Source organism: Chionomys nivalis, chromosome 22 (genome assembly GCF_950005125.1).
Source record: "Chionomys nivalis chromosome 22, mChiNiv1.1, whole genome shotgun sequence".
Classification (NCBI taxonomy): Eukaryota; Metazoa; Chordata; class Mammalia; order Rodentia; family Cricetidae; genus Chionomys; species Chionomys nivalis.
Window position 1 is genome coordinate 48,287,411 of NC_080107.1, and position 18,377 is coordinate 48,305,787.

Below are 18,377 nucleotides of genomic sequence, written 5' to 3' on the forward strand. Positions count from 1 at the left end.
CAGTTTCCTTGGTAAGGCAGGACTGAGGTGTCACCGTGTATGCCATGACTCAGAACAGCTAAGTGGCTGGTGGGGCTGGAGGAGGGCCGTGTGGTGCAGCAGTGAGGACAGACAACCAGATATGGACTACCAGACTTCAGTGCTCGGGCAGGAAAAGATGGATCTAGGACACCACCCAGTGCTGGGAGCCTGATTCTGAGTAGAGTGACAAAGGAAATCCCCGTCAAGCACGGGCACCCACTAGGACTCAGGCAGCGGTCTGTGAGGTTGGAGTCTGGATAGGACTGCAGTGCTGAAGATGTGGATGGGGGCAGGTAAGAAAACATGCAGGTGATTTTGTAAACAACTACAGTTATGAATTTAAGAATCTAACAAGAGTTCTAAGTAAAAGTTGGAGCTAACATTGTTATTTAAAATAATGACCCTTTCTGCTGGGGGTGGGGTCAGGAAACTGCCTACGAGGGAATAATGTATTTCTGGAAATGTACTTGTCTGAATTCTCTTTAGAGTCTATACAATTGTGTGTTTTAAAAGAGAGAAATGAATCTATTTGGGGGTGCAAAAATATATATTTTAAAAATACCTTTTTGAGTGAGAATCACATATTCTCTAGACACAATCTAGACCGTATATATGTAAATCAATATGTGTGTGGTTCCAGTGTAACATGAGGAAAATGGAGTGAGAAAGGCCACACGCACATACAGAATGGGGACACAGGTGATAGACAGGGGTTACAAAGGGACGAAATACTGTTTTTCTAGTTCCAATTCTGTTGTGGATTTTCTGGTCTTGGTGATAAATAAGTAGTAAGATACAACTGATGCTGAAAATACAAAGTTTAATGTGAAGTTCCACAGCTTTCATATAAATGTCTTATTCTGGCTATGGAGAAGTTCATCCACTTGTACTGGCTAATTTTGTTGCATGATGTTTTTATTTATTTGCAAGTGATTTTATAATAAAGCTTATAAGAAACAAACAAAAAAGAAAGACATGTAAGGGTACAAGTGCATGGTCTTTTAATCTCTAACTATAAAATTTAACAGATGAAGAAAGCAAAGATAAACACAAAAGACAGAGGTCATACGCAAGCTCAGATCCACAGACCAACAATGGCAAACTGTGACTTGTGCCCTAGTCTTTTCCCCCACACCTAGCACCCATTGTTGGCTTTAATTAAAACTGGTAAATTTTAAGCATATATCACAAGCAGCTTTAGAAACGTAAGTATTTATCTATGATTTTTTCAGCATCCAAAAATTTTGTCACCATCATGTTTACACTCACCTGACTGTGGGGTCACTACTAGAGCTCTGCCGTAATAAACAAGACCATGGTGAACACCTTCAGACATGTTTCTATAGAGTTTTTATTAAGGCCGTAGGACAAGCCCTTGGAAGGTGGATTGAACAAAAGTGTATGTAGAAAAGCATATATAAAGAACCGGGTCACCAAGGATCTGCTGCTAAGTTTAAATGGACCTGTGTTCTCAAACAAAGCTCAACCCATCACAATCACTGCTCTCCGCTTGCACAGCGCACCAGACGGCAGCTCGTGGTTGTGCTCTGCCCTTCCCTCATGCCCATCCAGGTAGTTGTTTTCTGTAGATTTTAGCTGGCATTTAATTTGTTCTATCTTTTTTCCCTCCTGCCTCCACTTCCTCAGATCTGGGATAAGAGGTGTGCACCACCACCATACCTGGTTTAAACGGTGTCAGGACTGAACTCAGGGCTTTCTTCACACTAGGTAAACACTCACCCGAGCTGCATCCCTAGCCATGTGTACCACTGCCTGCTTGGGTTCTTTACTCATCTCTCCACTGGGACTTATGCCCTCTTTCTGCTACTGTTTGAGAAACAAGAGCAGAGAGAAGAAGGACATCTATACACTGATCTGGGGAGTAGAAATAGGAATATTTCGAACAACAATTTGAATGTGCACATCTACATATTTAAGGTGTATTCTCTTTTAAAAGATTTACCCTATAAATACAGAAGCAGTTTGTGAGCATTTATTTATTTTACTTTTTGGTGTTTCAAGACAGTTGGGGTATGTCATATGAGGCGGGGAACATGGAACTCACTCTGCAGACCACAACTCGAGAGATCTGCCTGCCTCTGCCTCCCAAGTGCTGAGATTAAAGACGTGTGCCACCACAGGTCAAGTTTGTGAACACTTATAAAGATGATACAATTTAAAGCCCAACAAGGTACCAGTAAGTATGTGGCCTTTGATCCCTCTGTCCATCACACTTTGGAAAGAAACTGCTGTTTGCCCACTCTTTCTGGACTTATGCTTTCCCACTCTTTCTGATTAGAGCTATGCTCACCCACTCTCCTGAACAGAGCTATGCTCCACCTTCCTGAGGACAAGCAACTGCATGCATTGAGAGCCTACTATATGGAACACACATCTATTCTCATCACTTATGTATCTGATCATTACTTATAGCAGAATGGTCTTATGGATTCTTAAAGAAACTTTGGCTTGTAGTCCCATGCTGTGTTATTTATTTTGTGGCTCCAACTGCTCCCACTTTACCCATTTATCCCTAGCATTCCGTTGGCCCCACTACATCTGCCATACCCCAGCTGTGTTTTGGTTCGTTGGTCTGTATGTTTCCTCACTTTCTGGTACTATATATGTTACAGGTCCATCATGCGCACATTCTGTTCCCCTCTCTAAAATCAGTCTTTTTTTCCATGGAATTCTGGTTCCATTCATTAGATGATGCTGTTAGAAAAACCAAGATTAGTTCTGAGATTAGTTTGCTGGTAATGGACTACTGATGCTTTGCAACCTCCTCAATTAAAGAGCAAGGAATAGAAAGAGTGTGTATGTATGCTCCTGCATATGCACACACGTGTATGTGTATACAAACATGTGTGTGCATGTGAACATGTGAGTGTATTTTTATGTGTGCATTCATGCCTGAATGTGCATGTGTGCGCATATGCATGTGTGAGTATGTGTGCATAGCACATGGGCTTTTAAGTGTTTCTGTGCACGTGCATACCTGTACGCATGCATGTGTGTATGTTTGAGTGTATTTATAGACCAGGCTGACCTCGAACTCAAGAGATCCACTTGCTTCTGCCTCCCGAGTGCTGGGATTAAAGGTGTGCGCCACCACTGCTGCACTGTAAGCATCTTTAAAATTCACATGAATGTACACTGTTATCCCAACTCTACCATTAGCACATGGATTCTAGCTTTTCCCCTTGCCTGTTTGTAACTTCCCACTCCAGAGAGAGAAGCATGCTCCCAGGCTCTGCCATGCACACCTCAGCCGTCCAGTGCCAGCACTATTTCATAGCTGTCAACCAGCTTGAAGAGCACTTGGATAGGACACAGTGCTCCTGTGTGTTTCCAGCTTCAGAATTGTGCCCCACATAACTCCAGAGCTAACTCAGAGCAGCAACTTTTCCCCATGCCTCCGAAAAGAAGTAACTTCACAACTTTTTGTTTTGCGTCTGTTCTAGGGGCCTTCCATCTTCAAGTTGAAGTTTCTAGTTTGTGTGTATGCAGGTCTTGGACTAAGATACTGTCATGTAGCCACCATTACCTTATACAGAACTGTCTTACCCTCTTAAACACAAATCTCAGCTAAAGATGTGGTTCACTGGTAAAGTGAGGAAAAAGCTTGAGTTCAATTATGGTACCAAAAAAAAAATTTGTCAACAGAAACTCCTTGTGCTCCACCCACTCAGGCCTCTCTCCTTCTCAATCCCCTGACAACTGCTGACTTCATCTCTGTAATTTTACCTTTTCCAGAATGTCATGGAAAGAAAAGAAAAGATAGACTTCTACACTGGCTTTCACCTTGAAATACACATTGAAAAGGCCCGTGTCTATGTGACTCCACAGCTCCTTCCACTTTTGTGTAAATACTATCCAGTGTGTTTGTCCAGGCCCTGCTGAAGACATCTCAGCTCCTTCATTTCAGACAGCTATTAACATGAACACTGCTGTTCTAGTATGTGTGTGTGTGTGTGTGTGTGTGTGTGTGTGTGTAGGTTTTGAGCCTCTAGGTCAGTGCATGAGGTAACTGCTGAACCACATTTGTGCCATCCTGCATCCCCAACACTGAATGAGTTAGTTGTACTGCCCCAGGTCCTCAGCGGCTCTGCTGTGGTTCAGATACATTGGGAGCTGTTGTTGTTCCGTGCCCCGGGTGATGGACACTGAGCATCTACTCAAGGTGACGCATCTGAACTGCTGAGGAGTCTTCAGAGCGGACTGTTTCAGACAAGTGCTTTGCACTGTCTGTATCTATCTTTATTCTCTTAAATGTGCCTTTTGCATAATGGAAGTATCTTAGTCTTAATAAATTCACTAATTTTTTTCTTTCACAGGTTGTCTTTTGGTCTCTAACAGCTCACCATCAAATCCAAGGGCACAGAGATACCCGGCCTATGTCTTCTCCTAAAAGTTTACATCTGAGTATCTGACCCATTTTGAGTTAATTTTTATGAAAGGCCTAAAGTCTGTATCTAAATTCACTTGCACACGTGCGCATGCACACAAGCACGCAGAAAGTGCACTCTTCAGCTGCCCCAGCACACTCTCGGCACACATTCCATCCCACTGGCCTAGGTGTCCCTGCTCTTCTGTCAGCAGTGACTCTGCAGTGTTTTCTCTTTTCCAGCATTGCACTGGGTATTGCAGGCCTCTGATCAGTCTGCACAACCTTTGGAATGCATCCGTTGGAACTCACACACAGCACTGAACCTAAATGTTAAGTGGAGAACTGACGTCGTAATGACACCACGTCTTTTCATCCATGAAGACAAAGCCTCTCCCTGTTCCTAACATCTACTCTGATTATTCAATTCAGGGCTTTATAGGTTTCAACATATAAACCATAGTTCGTAAAAGTAAACACCTAAATCTTGTTTGTATTCTGGCATTATTACAAACAGTGCTCTCAACCTTCAGATCCCAATTCTTCATTGCTAGTACAACTAAAGCAACCCCTTCTGTGCAGTGAACAACCTTGTGTCCCTTGCTTGTGCATTAGTGCCATGATTTGTAAAAATGGCTTCTTTGTAATTTTCTATAGACAGTCATGTCTACGAATAAAGTTACCTCGATTTCTTTCTCTCTCGGCCGAATGTCTTTTACTGTTCCTGGATGTCTGTGTAGTATTCACAGGACCAGCATGAGAGCACATCGTCCAAAGCCAATGTCTTACCATAGGATCATCCAAGCTTACGGTTTGCTGTGGAATTCTCTAGAAAGTCAAAGAAGTACCCCTTTCTAATTTGATTATTTTTTTAAATCATGTATAAATGTTGGATTTTATATGTTTTTTTCCTTATTCTGCCTGTTAATAGAATACTTACCCTAAATTTTTGAAATGTTGAAAAGACCATTTGGCCATGAAACTAAGTAAGTTCTTATACAGAGACTACCGCTGCTGTAACTTGTCTGGGCTGTACAGCTAGGACTCATTTGGCCGGAGTGTACTAGGACATCCCGGGAATGAAGTCCCCAGATGAGTGGAAAAGAATGACTGTGAAGACAAAGCCCTCTATGCAGTTAGTCATCCACAAATAAAACAAACAAGACCAAAAAACAAATGGGGGAGAAAAGGGAAAGCCCAGGTTTAAGAATAGTGGGCTGGGGGAGATGGCTCAGTGGTAACAATGTTAGCAGTGTAAGCAAGAGGACCTGAGTTCAAGTTCCCAGCACCCTTATAAAAAGCTGGGAGTCGCTGTGAGGAGCTGAGACAGGAGGATTACTGGGACTTACTGACCAGCATAGTTAGTAAGTTTCAGGCCAGTGAAAGATCTGGTCTCAAGGAGGTGGGAGAGAGGAAGGAAGAGAAAGATTTCACCTACAGAATGGCATCTGAGCTCAACCTCTGGCCTCTACATGTACACAGATGGATCACTGCCTTCCTCTTGTCACCAAATCCCACCTTTCTCCTTAGGCAGCTACAGCATTTCTGCAAATGAACATGACCTCACATCCCTGGACCACTCTGACGACGGCAACTGTCACCTCCAGCCCCTTCTGTCACCTCCTTCCCCACTGTCTAGGGCTGTCCAACAGCAAAAAAAAAAAAAAAAAAAAAAAAAATCCTATGCTCTCACCATGAACCCCAAACCTCAAATCTCGTCCATATCCTCCCCTTTTCTCACCCAGTCCCCGGAGCCTGGAGTCCGTTTTCCTCTCAGGCAGACTGTCGTCGTAATTTGTCACTCACTCCTGCCCCTTCTTTGCTTAAAGCCCCCTTGCCCCTGCCCCAGTTCTTCCAGCCTGTGTGCACGGACAGACTGCCCACATGTCTGCAGGCTCCCAGGCACGCAGAGACAGTCTATGTGCTGTATGTTCTCTCACCCGGGCCACTGTCAGTGCTCAGGACTCTCCAACAGGCTTACATGGTCAGCAAGCTTTCCACCCCATTCCCCTTTGCCTCCATTTTCCCAGAGGAAGATAAGCCACAGGCCTTGCCTTGTACCTATAGGCTGCCTGCAGCTGTGTCTCCCTTGTGACAGCATCTTGCACCATAAGATGTCCCAGGAATTCCCCTTTCCCACCTCCTCCAGGCCTGTGTCACATATTCCCTGCCTCTCCTTACCTCTGGCTTTCCCTAGCTTCCTGCACCCATCCATTCAGGCACAAGCATCCTCAAGGATCTGCCCACTTTTCAGAAAAAAAGCACAACCGCCTTCCTGAACTTGCCACTCCCTCCTCCTCCCTCCCTCCATCTTTAGAGATGCTGTGACAGCATCACCTACACCTGCTCTCTCCACAGATGCTGTGTCTTGTTGCTTGCCTGTGGCTAAGACCTATGGACCCATTACCAGCTCTGTTCCGGCAGCCTGAGCTCTGTGTTACCTCACTCTTGAAGTGCACTTCCAGACTCTGCCCTTCTGGAATGTTCTTCCTGCTCTTAGATTCCTTCACCCAGTCTCGTGTGGGAACCTCATCCTCTGCCCACACAAACATCAGTAGTCCTCAGTTCTTGGTCTCATTTTTCCAAGTCCCCCTTGAACACACTGCTGGCCTGACATACTCTTAAGCTTCAGTCTCTCGCTTTTGCTTTACCTTCCTTTTAAGCAGGTGCTTTTAGCCACAGCACTGACTTTCTGAAACTAATGAATCATTTCCTCTGGGTTAAGTACAGCTTCTCATTTCATCTTCAAAACCCACTTGAGATGATCCATGAGTTAGATGAGTGCAGAGGCCAGAAGCCAATCCAATATCCTATAGCTAACAAGCAGTGGCTAAGGCTCAAACTTGGCATCCCTGCACACATTTCAGGGCAGCACCAAACCCCCAAATCAAATGCAGTTCATGTACATGTACTTTCTAGAAGCAGGTTCAGCTGTGATATTGTCAGGTCCTCCTAGTAACACGGAAGGCCAGGATAAACTCCACGGGGTAGAGACATAATAGACCTTGGGTGAGCCTGGATGAGCTCTACCATCCTGCTACTCTGTGAGTAAACCCTGAGGCACTCAGATCCCATGGAGGAGCAAGTGAACTGAGCAGGAAACTTGTACTGGGTCCCAAATCCTCCAGCAACATCCTTCTAGCCTTCTAATCTTCAGATTTTTTTTCCTAGAACCCCTCTGAAATATCTGCAGCCTACTACTGCCAGACTTCCTGTTACCCTTACGACAGCTCTGTAAGGTGGGTGCTGTTGCTATTCTTGGGTGCGGATGAGGAAACTGAGGCTCAGAGAGGTCAGTGGGCTGCTAGCTCTTATCTGGAGTCTGATAAGGAGTCTCATCGTCACATGGTTTAAGTCCACCCATAAGTGGACCAGTGAGCTCATCTCAAAGACAGCGGTCCCGGCAGTGGGCCAAGGCTGGCCTCTGGCCAGTTTTCAAGCCAAAGCTCCCAGGCTGTGTCCAGAAGCTCTGGGCTTCTGGATCACTGCACCTCTTGGTCTGGGTGGACACAATACAATTGTTTGCCACACAGCTATACTGACTTTGCCAAGCTGACCTGGCAAAGATTACAGTGTCCCCAAGGACCCACCCTCTGTGAGTTCCATGGCTGCCTAGAGGTGGGGTTGGCTCCCGAAGAGCAGGAAACTATGAGTCCCCTGACATTGTGCACACATCTGGCTTTTTCTTTTCTTCCTTTTTTGTTTTGTTTTTGAGACAGGGTTTCTCTGTGTAGACCAGTCTGTCCTGGAACTCACTCTGTAGGCCAGGCTGGCCTCAAACTCAGAGATCCACCTGCCTCTGCCTCTTGAGTGTTGGGATTAAAGGTGGCACCACTACACTGGACTTCTTTTCCTTTTTTTAAGATTAAGCTCAGTTTGAAAGGAAAAGATTTTCAATACAGAAAGAAATCACTTCTCTATTTAAACAAACTGTGAAGCCTATCAAACCTCATCAAACAAACAAACAAACAATGCCAGCCCCAGCTTTGATCTTCAGACTACAAGTCAGTGCCTGCCTGAGGCTCCTGACATCCATGGACGGATGCAGAGACTGCAGATGGCTGAAGAAGCTGAGCAACAGTGATGTACAGGGCCAGGCATTTCTGAAAGGTAAGGCCCAGCTGAAACCGAGACCCCAAGGAAATGTGGGCCCAAGCACCCAGAGGGTCAGTCACACAATAATGCAGCCTTTAGGTCACTGTGCTCATTGAGAAGAATCCACTATGGAGGTTGGTTTTGCAAAAGGAACCTGTGGGAGCTTACTATCAAAGTACATGCTCTGGAGGTTTTGGTGGAGAAATCAAAAGCATTGGTCCCTTCAACTGGTCCATTTGCCTCTGAGTTTCTCATTTGCTCCTAGGAGCCCATATCTTCCACTGTAGGCAGTAGGTAGCTCTTTATACCTGGATACAGCAAGCTTTCTTGCTGGACTATCTTTGGACTGCTAGCCCACAAATAATGACCTGGAGACTTATTATTAATTATGAAAGCCTGGCCTTAGCTTACCTAGGCTTTTTCCCAACTAGCTCTTACAACTTAAATTAATCCACTTATATTAATCTATGTTCTGCCACATGGGGTCACCTCTCTTCCATCTTGTACCTCCTGTTTCCTCTCCGTGTCTGGCTGGTAACTCCACCTTTCTTCTTCCCAGAGTTCTCTCTCTGCCCAGAAGCCCTACCAACACTATCTTGCCTAGCTATTGGGCATTTAGCTCTTTATTAAACCAATCACAGTGACACATCTTCACATTCCAGAGTGCCAGCTGGACCAAGTCAGCGTAGAAGGTGTGGGGCCAGGTGGGTCAGGACACGAGGAGGAGCAACTCCGGAAGCATCTCCTGACCGCCCACTCACTGCTTCGCATGTTCACCCTTTACACACAAACCTAACACTGACAAGGTAGTAGGGACATGATGAACAGGACAGGACACACAAAACAAAACAGGTGAGTTGACGACCACATGGAGAAAGGAGGGGATGTGTGATGGGGAGACCTCAGACAGGCTGATTGCTCCCTGCAGAAGTGATGCTCAGGCTAAGATCTGACTTAGAGTTAAGCAGAAAAGAAGAATCTTGGGCCAAGAACACAGGACATGGGAACCAGGGGCCTACTGGGACATAGATATGGCAGAGAGGGCAGGCCAGGATGCTGGAGCCTGGAGAAGAAAGGAGGCAGAGAAATGAGGCAAGAAGGGAAAGCAGAGGCTAGATTCCCCGCCCCTGACCTCCCAGAACCTGAGCTTCTGTACGGTGGCATCAGCACAGGAAAGGTATGTTATTACTCACTTTGTGAGCCAGACTGAATGGATAAATGGATGGCAGTGGGCTGTCAGGAAAGAGCTCTGGGACCCAGGGCCAAGAAGCTTGGATTGAACCCTGAGGGCTACAGGTACAGTGAACTGCCATGAGGACAGAACACTGCAGGGACGTTGCTTACCTGGTTGAACCTCCGGGTAAAGGCCACAACGTTAGGGGCAAGACTGTGCTTCTCCTTCTTACTCCATCCGCAGCTGGCCAATTCCTGGGAAGCACAGAGTGGGTGTCAACAGGAATTCAGTAAGGATGCAAAATACACAGGCATCTGGCTGTAAGGTGAGCACAGAGGTGGGCAGGGCTGAAGCTTGGCTGTACCTAAACTCAGCAGATGGAGGAGGAAGGCTGGGTCTGAGGTGAGGATACACACAGGCAGACTCGGGGGAATGGCAGAGACATGGAATACTCTCCCCTATAATTCTGCTCCAATTTCCCAAGATCTCTTTGCCAAAATATTTACTACTGTCATTCTGTCAGCATCTCAGGGACAAAGAGAAGAAGCCTTCTTATAGTGCAGATTGTCTGAGGAGGGGTGTAAGTGTTTAAACCTGTAGGACCCACCCTGTCCTGGACATGGCTCCAGGGCTCTAGGCTAGCTGAAAATTAAAAATAACTGAAGAATCTTGCATTTTGTTGTTCACATGATATTCTCCATTCTTGTAATCAGGAAAAGTCCCTGGCCAAGCCCTCACCAACCAGAGACACTTCTGGGATTTCCTGGGATTCCTTCCTGAAGCTGACCCCTTCCATCTCTTGTGCCCCCAAAAAGATCGAAGAAAAAATTATCACTAGTGTGGGAGCATATATCCCTCTTGAGTAATCTACCTAGCAACCTGCTAGTGAGCTAGAGTGCCCACCTTCACTGAGCTGCAAACGCTCCCTTCTTTGAACAACAGCATAAATTTCTCTTGCCATTTAACAACCATTAGACAAATTGTATTAAATCATACTTCATTTATATACAGGTATGAGGCCGGTGGCCCAATCCAGCCTGAACTAGTTTAAGTATCTGAACAATAAGGCAAACTGTGTCCTCTAAGTGAACTTTTGGGGACTATCCCGTATTTACCATGCCATGCCTGTGCATAATTAAGCAGGCATATGACTAAAATCAGATGCATTATGGGAAAAGACATGTACAGTAAATGAAAGTTTACATAATGTAAACCTGCCAGTCAAAACAGAGAACAACCCATGCTACAGCCCTTAGCAACCAAACTCCTTCTCTTGAACCCCACAAAAGGAAGCCCCAAATAATACTCAGAGATCTTGAGTCCCTATTCGCATGGCCACTGTCACTCTTGACAGCATGTTTCTTCCTGTAGTGAACATTATTTTGATCCAATAAAGTTTCCTTGCCACTTTTGTAATCTGCGTCAACCTTTATCTCAACTCTTTGAATAAGGGGCCAAAAACCTAGGAACCACCAGGGACAACTTGGAGGCTATAAGGCCAAGGCAAGGCCAGCATCTCCAGCCTGTGCTGTCGGTCCCTGACAGAGAAGAAAGGGAGGGACGACATTCTCAACCTACACTTCTAAGACCTTCTGATTCCTACCAGGCCTCTTCCTCATTAGCAACTTTTTTTAAAGTACACACCTGGAACATTTTAAGGATTTTCAGTGAGAATAGGCTGTCAACCAGCTGGAACAAACATGTATCAAGAAGTCAGAGGTTGGGAAAGTGGAAACAGACAAAGGAAAAACTTGCTGGCCGGACAGTTATGTCTGAAGCAAGCATTCATCAGGGCATCTCAGGACCCAGTGATGAGTCCCAGTCAGGCACACTTGGGAAGCCGGCTGTAAACCAAACTGTGCCCTGCTTGGCTGAAAGATGAACTGCCCGGATATGGGGACACTTGAAGATCAACCAGGAACTGAGACACACCTCTTCCTGGCTGCCTCACATCTATGAGCAGGACAGTGAGCTAGGACCTGGTCAAGTCTATTTCCGCTTCACAATTTTAGATCCAAATCTGAAGGCAGTGATATAAACTAGCAAACACTAGCACCTGACAGATGCAACTGGAGTGGATGAACAGGTAGCACCCATGTAGGCAGGCAGCAAGCGCACAGGCCCTTTTACAGTGTTTCTCATAAAAATCACTACCACACTTCATTTTAACAAGTGGTGCTGTGTTCATTCTCCTGACTCCACTTCTCAGACTCACACCTTGGTGCCGTGGGGCTCACCTGTCTGCACTTTGTGTGAAATGTGTACCTGGATTCATTTCCAGCACACAGTTCACCCACCTCAATGGAATTTACTCCCCCACTGTGCACACATACACCATTAAGCATATATTATATTACTGCCCTGTTAGAGTTTGTCAAGACAAAGGCCTCTCTCTCCTAGGACCCCCAATGTCAATGCTGATAAACTGTGTTATAATAAAATATAAAACCAGTGCATTTAAACAACATTCAGGGATTAGGCTGCTTAGTGTCCAGTCTCTGACTGATGGTGTTTCCCTCCATATTTTTCCCTGCAGACAAAAATAAACAGCTGTAGCAGGAAGTGTGTGAAGGTGTGTGCTCGGGAAGGATGTATGTGTATATGCATGTGTATGTTTACATTTAGTTCAGACTACATGTTCTTATTTTGCACCATGACTACCTGGGAAGACACCTGGAAGATAAGTGGCGCGGATCCACAGTTAAAACCAAACCCAATCCTGGCTGTCCACACCCCAGTGGTATGGTATCTATCTTTGTAGAACTTCTATTCTTATAGGACATAGGAAATGGGATGCCTAGACCATATGTGGGCACTTGAAAGATGTCTTCCCCCAGTAGTGGGGGTATACAATGAAGGGCGTGTAGCAGGAGCTGTGCTCAGCATCAGCTCCAACACCAAGTGCCCCCTTCCTTCTCTCCTCCCACTACTGTCTTGAAATGGTTTCTAGATCTCTTTTCACCAAAATCATACAGTCAATAGTCAAGGCAGGCACTTCACACTTCTGCCCTGAATTATTCACTTCGAATGTCTCTGAGACCTACATGTGAACACTGCTGAGTTGTTTTATTTTGGAGGACTGGCAATTCTCTAGGGAGCCTTATACACTAGAAGACTGGGCACCTTTCAAATTAAAACCCCAGCAGTGCGAAACACTGTCTGAGAGGTGCTTTGACTGCCTGGTTTGAGCAAAGAGCCTCAAGTAGAGAGGCCTCACTCTGAATCCCAGTCCTCCACCCTGTAACCAAGGTCCTACACACTGGTTCCATCCCTGAGGAGTGGCACTGCTGGCCCACAGCAGGCACTGGAGTACCTTTTGAGGGAATAAGGTCTGAGCTCTTGGCGCCGGAACCTCCACCCTCAGCACAGAGAGATTATCAAGATGTCAGGTGGACTCGGATGGCTCTATCTACACTACCACTCTCTGGGCCAACTCCTCGGCACGCTTCCCCTTCCGTGTTTGGCCCTGTAGGATTACAAGAGATTTCATCTGTGTAAATGCAGGGAAATGTGAAGGAACAGAACAACACTCTTCCAGTCACTAAGGTCTAAAAAGATTCTCACTAGAGAACCAAGATGATTGTGATCAACTTAACACTGACCAGAGGAGACAAGGCTGGCTCTAAAGTTAACACTGACCAGAGGAGACAAGGCTGGCTCTCAGGTTAACACTGACCAGAGGAGACAAGGCTGGCTCTCAGGTTAACACTGACCAGAGGAGACAAGGCTGGCTCTCAGGTTAACACTGACCAGAGGAGACAAGGCTGGCTCTCAGGTTAACACTACCAGAGGAGACAAGGCTGGCTCTAAGGGGAAAAAGGGTTTGGATTGAGGCTGGGAAGGTCTGGCAGCTCTAAATCCTGGATGTGCCAAGGTTGCACATGGCCCTCCCAACGCCCTAGATCTACAGACTGTTTGGCTGTCCAGCTCTGACTCTGGGCTGAGGTCAAGAGGGTGTGGGAGGAGACTAAGAGCAGTCTTCTGGGTCTTGCTCTCACTCGTGCACATTCCCTGAGTCCACCAGAAAAGAGAAACTGTGAGGAGGAGGCTTGTGCCGCCTGCAGCTCTCCTGGCCTCCTCGGTCTCCCTCTCAGAGGTCACAGGACCTGGCCCCATCCACCATTCAGCTTTCCCAGAGGTCTCTCCATCTTCAACCTCCTCCACTCTCGTTCCCCTTCCTGCTGCATGTGAGTGCACATTAAGCCTCACTCAATATTATCAGACGCCTGTCCACACACCCCATCTCTTTCAGCTCCCTTCCTTCTCCTCTGCAGCAGAATATCATCAACTATCCTCCCTCCCCCTCCTGCATGCCCTGCTCTCCTGCCACTGCTCTTTCCTCTAGCAATGTCAACTCCTGACTGGGACGCCATGGCCCTACACTGTGCCCTGAATCTCTCTACCTGACTGTCCTTGTCCTCCAGGATCTTCCAGGTACTCATTTCTGATGCAGGCTCCAAGCCCTACCTGGAACTGTCCACGCTTGCCTCCTATATCCTGCTGCTTGGTGTAGTAGATACACGCGTGTCATTGGCTTCAGCTAGTAGGCCTGTGGCACCCATGTTCCTGTCCTAAGCTCAACCAAGATTCCAAGTTCCTTATTGGCCACATATTCCTTGGCTCCCACAGGGCACCTCAGTTTCTGTAGGCCCAGACCCAAAAGGGTGTGTCTACAAAGCTGCCATAAATAAAAATCTCAATAACACAGGATTCATTTAGACACTCTGCCAGTCAAAGGCAAATGTTCATTACTAGCACTGTCTATGGAAAGACCTCTAGTTAGCACAAAATCAACTTTCTTTTAACAGCCTCGCCTGGGTGCATTCTTAAGCGACAGTGTCAACATGGTCTTACTCATCTGATATATAGCATCTCTGAGTCCCACAGTCAGGCATGCTCTAAGAAAGGCCTAACCCTGACTTGTGCACGGAACATGAGGAAATCTGTAAGAAGAGCTCTGGGGAAGACCTCCATGGCATCTCAGCCTCCAGCTAGTACCAACAGGCAGGCTTAATTCCAACTACAACCTTCTCTAAGTCAAACTCACTCAGTATGTCCACAAGGAAAACACAGCACCTCAAGGAAGAGCCACTGGCTCAGACCTCCAGGACCACCATGAGGCTGGCACCGGCCACCAGCACTGTTCCACTCTATGTACCACTACAAGCTTTCTCCTGCCTCCTCCCAACCACCTTCTGGCAGAAGAAAAATAAAAGCAACAGAAACAAAGGGGAAAACGGCCAGGTTTACTCATGGAGATTCTTCAGAGGAGCTGGCAGACAAAGGCACCACGAGAGGAGGCCACTGAGCAGTGGGAGCAAGGCCAGCCTAGACTGGTGTGGAGTCTCCCTGAGAAAGGGAATACATCAGAGCTGGCCTCTGCTGGAGTGTAAGGGTGAGTGTAGGAGACAGACAAGCAACAGAGGAGCCAGCAAGTCCTTGAGGGGTATACAGGCCTTGCCATCCACAGGAAGTCATCTTAGAAAGTGTGTACAAACAAAGGGTCCCGGGGTAGAAGCAGGAACGTTAGCTCTCCAGGAGACCCTTCCACTGGTGCCTGGCAAAGAGATGGCTTTAGTCTCCTAGGTGAGTATTGAAGGCATATGCATCACAGAAAGGTCAGGGAGCAGAATGGATAGGAGACAATGGTTAAGTGGACAGGGAGAAACGGGGCTAATACCCTAGGTCAAGAGCCTGGAGTCTACGGGATTCCAGGACTGCCAAAGCCTAAAAGGAGGGCCCAGGTCAGCTAGCATGGGCTGCAAGATTTCCTAGGCACGCACTACATGCCAGCAACTAGGTGCCTCCCGCATGTCACCCCTCTGCACCTCGCAACTGCTCTCCATCTTCAAGTGTGTCATCATCCTCACAGAGCCTTCGCCATTGCTCTGGCCAACGATCGCTAAAGAGAAACAAGCAGAGAGCTGATCTGTTCAGGCAGCAGACAGGCAGGGTAGTAAGTCTCCATTCTTACCTAAGCCAGTGCAGGGCTGCTGGCCTCCAGAGGCTCCAGCAGTTGTGTGGCAATCAGGCGTCACTACTACTGTACAGGACAGTCCCTTTACAGCTATGCTGTGCCCTAACGACTATTTTATAAAACAGAGGTTTCCTCCAATCTGAGTTCAAATGTCAAAGCAGTATGGCCTCACAAATGGTTTGCACAACAAACCACGGTCTGCCCAGCACCAACCATGGGTACAACATTATTCACCTAAAATACTACCACCTGCCAATTAATCAAATTAAGTCAAGAGTATATGGACATATCAAAACCATTAAAAAAAAAAAGAGTCAGGCCTGTGAAGTTATCAAACATACCAGACCAAAAAATGGTGTGATACCCTGTCCTGGGTTATATAAAAGAGACACCCAACACCGGGTGCAGGTTCATCTCTACTGGAACTTAACTGGCTTAGACTCTCCTAGACAACTCACCTATAGGTTGGTTCAACCTGGAGCAGGATAGAGGGATGCCAGAGAGAAGAAAACAAGAGCAATTAAAGTATGATATGGATGAAACTAAAACAGAAAGCCTGGCCATGTCTGGATGAAGATTAAATGATGAAAGAAAAGAGGCAAATATAATCTCCAGGCCTTATAAAAACCAGGGAATTCCTAACTATATATTAAAATGTTAAACATACCATTTAGCATTTTCTATATATTCACACAATATTTAAACAGTGTATTTTAATATTTGTACCCTTGTGTATTACATGTGCATATACCCATCACAGAGCAGTTAACAGACAGAAAGAAGAGAACTGTGAGGCCCAGGGAACTGTGGGTCCCTGATACAAGCTCTACTCTTTAAAATGGCCCAAGATTACCAAACACTGAAAACATCATCCAGGCCTATCACTCACTGGGCACTAAGTCACGGGTGCCAGTCGCAATGACAGTGGTGCTGTTTGTTGGTTTGTCATTTTGCAGGTCCACCTACGGAAACATGGTGTTCTGAATGTGAAGTTCGAGGCCTGAGCAATGGGAAGGTGCAGCCATCCGAAGGTTCTGAGAAAGAGGGAAGATGACAGAGATAAAAGAGAATACACAAAGTGGATGAAACAAGAAACCCAGGTCTCAGTAAGTCAAAACTCCAAGATAACCAGGAAAGAAACTAGTTTAAAGGGATCGTAAGCTGGGCGGTAGCGCACACCTTTAATCTCAGTACTCAGGAGGCAGAGGCAGGTGGGTCTCTGTGAGTTCGAGGCCAGCCTGGTCTACAAGGGCTAGTTCCAGAACAGCCAGGGCTGTTACATAGAGAAAGCTTGTCTCTAAAAACCGAGAGAGAGAGAGAGAGAGAGAGAGAGAGAGAGAGAGAGAGAGAGAGAGAGAGAGAGAGGAGAGAGAGAGAAGAGAGAGAGAAGAGAGAGAGAAGAGAGAGAGAAGAGAGAGAGAGAGAGAGAGAGAGAGAGAGAGAGAGAGAGAGAGAGAGAGAGAGAAGAGAGAAGAGAGAAGAGAGAGAGAAGAGAGAGAAGAGAGATCAAGGTTTTTCTTCTCTGGTTTGGGGGGAAATGGTGCATGACACACCACCTTTAAAATGAAGTTTACACTGAAATATGTACCGCTATCATAAAGTCACAGCCACTTATCACCTGCCAACAGTTAGTTATAAAGAACCAGCAATCCCCACAGGAGCAAGAGACCCTCTGCACTTTCCAGAGAAATCTGAAGATCATGACCAGCTGGTCACAGGTGACATCATGTCTGAGGAGAGAGCTAAGGCTCAAATAGAGGCCTTATGCAGTGAGCCACTTACTAGAGGTTAGAAAAAGCTTTGTGGAAATGTGTGACTGCCAGGAACTGCCCTTTCCTGGGACAAATCTAGCTGCTATGAGGCATGAGAGGATCTGGGACTCAGGGAAAAGGAAGCAAGGGAAGAGACAGGGAGAAGGGAAGGTGAGAGGAGTAGGCATCCAAGCAGCTGGCACTGCTGGAAAGGTCCTGGCCTTGAGGATCTTGGTGCCTGCTAAGGGCTGGGGAAAGGCAGGGATTCTGATTGCCAGAACTCCGGACAACAAAGAACAACTGTTCTTTGTTTGCTTCTAGTTGATGTGCATCCTAAGGATGTTTTCTAGATACAAGTCTCCTGAGCGACTCTCTCTCGCGCTCTTTCTAGGAGAAAGAGGAAGAGAGGAAGGAGGAGTAGAAAGAAGATAAAGAGAAGATGAAGCCAGATGATGGTGGTACAAGCCTTTAATCCCGGAACTCAGGAGGCAAACAGTGGGTCTCTGTGAGTTCGAGGCCAGCCTGGTCTACAGAGCAAGTTCTAGGACAGACTCCAAAGCTATAGAGAAACCCTGTCTCGAAAAAAAACAGAGATGAAGGGACAGTAGTGATGGGTAATGTAAAACGTCTATTTTCACTCATTCCAGAATTACGGTGTATTGAGCAAATATAGCAACAGAAACATCACATACACAAAGCTCAGACTCTACAGGAGGAAAGAGAGAAAGACTCTGTAGTAAGTAGGAAAGAGAGAAGTGTTCTGGGAAAGCACTGGTCAGGGTGAGGGAGGAGGATAGCTGGAGAGGGTGTCTCCAGGGGCCTGCCCGGGAAACTGCCCTAGCACAGAGACTTGAAGGAATGAGGGCCATTCCCGGCAATTGTGTGGCAGAAGGTGATTCAGGCAGCAGGAAGGGCACATAGGAAGGCCGAGTTGTTGAATTAGGAGAAACTCAGCACGGCTGAGAATATCAA

The 18,377-nt window shown here is 46.4% G+C and overlaps 1 protein-coding gene across 14 annotated transcripts in view; it reads right to left on the reverse strand.

Moving 5' to 3' along the window:
• Ralgps1 (Ral GEF with PH domain and SH3 binding motif 1) overlaps nucleotides 1-18,377 on the reverse strand; it is a 223,701-nt gene that overhangs the window by 140,314 nt on the left and 65,010 nt on the right. For 13 of the 14 annotated variants that reach the window (XM_057755023.1, XM_057755020.1, XM_057755019.1 and 10 more), the window contains one exon: nucleotides 9,848-9,931. The exons of the other annotated variant lie outside the window; for it this stretch is intronic. In XM_057755023.1, the coding sequence (XP_057611006.1) occupies nucleotides 9,848-9,931 (84 nt within the window). The remainder of the gene's footprint in view (nucleotides 1-9,847; nucleotides 9,932-18,377) is intronic. 14 annotated transcript variants of the gene reach the window in all.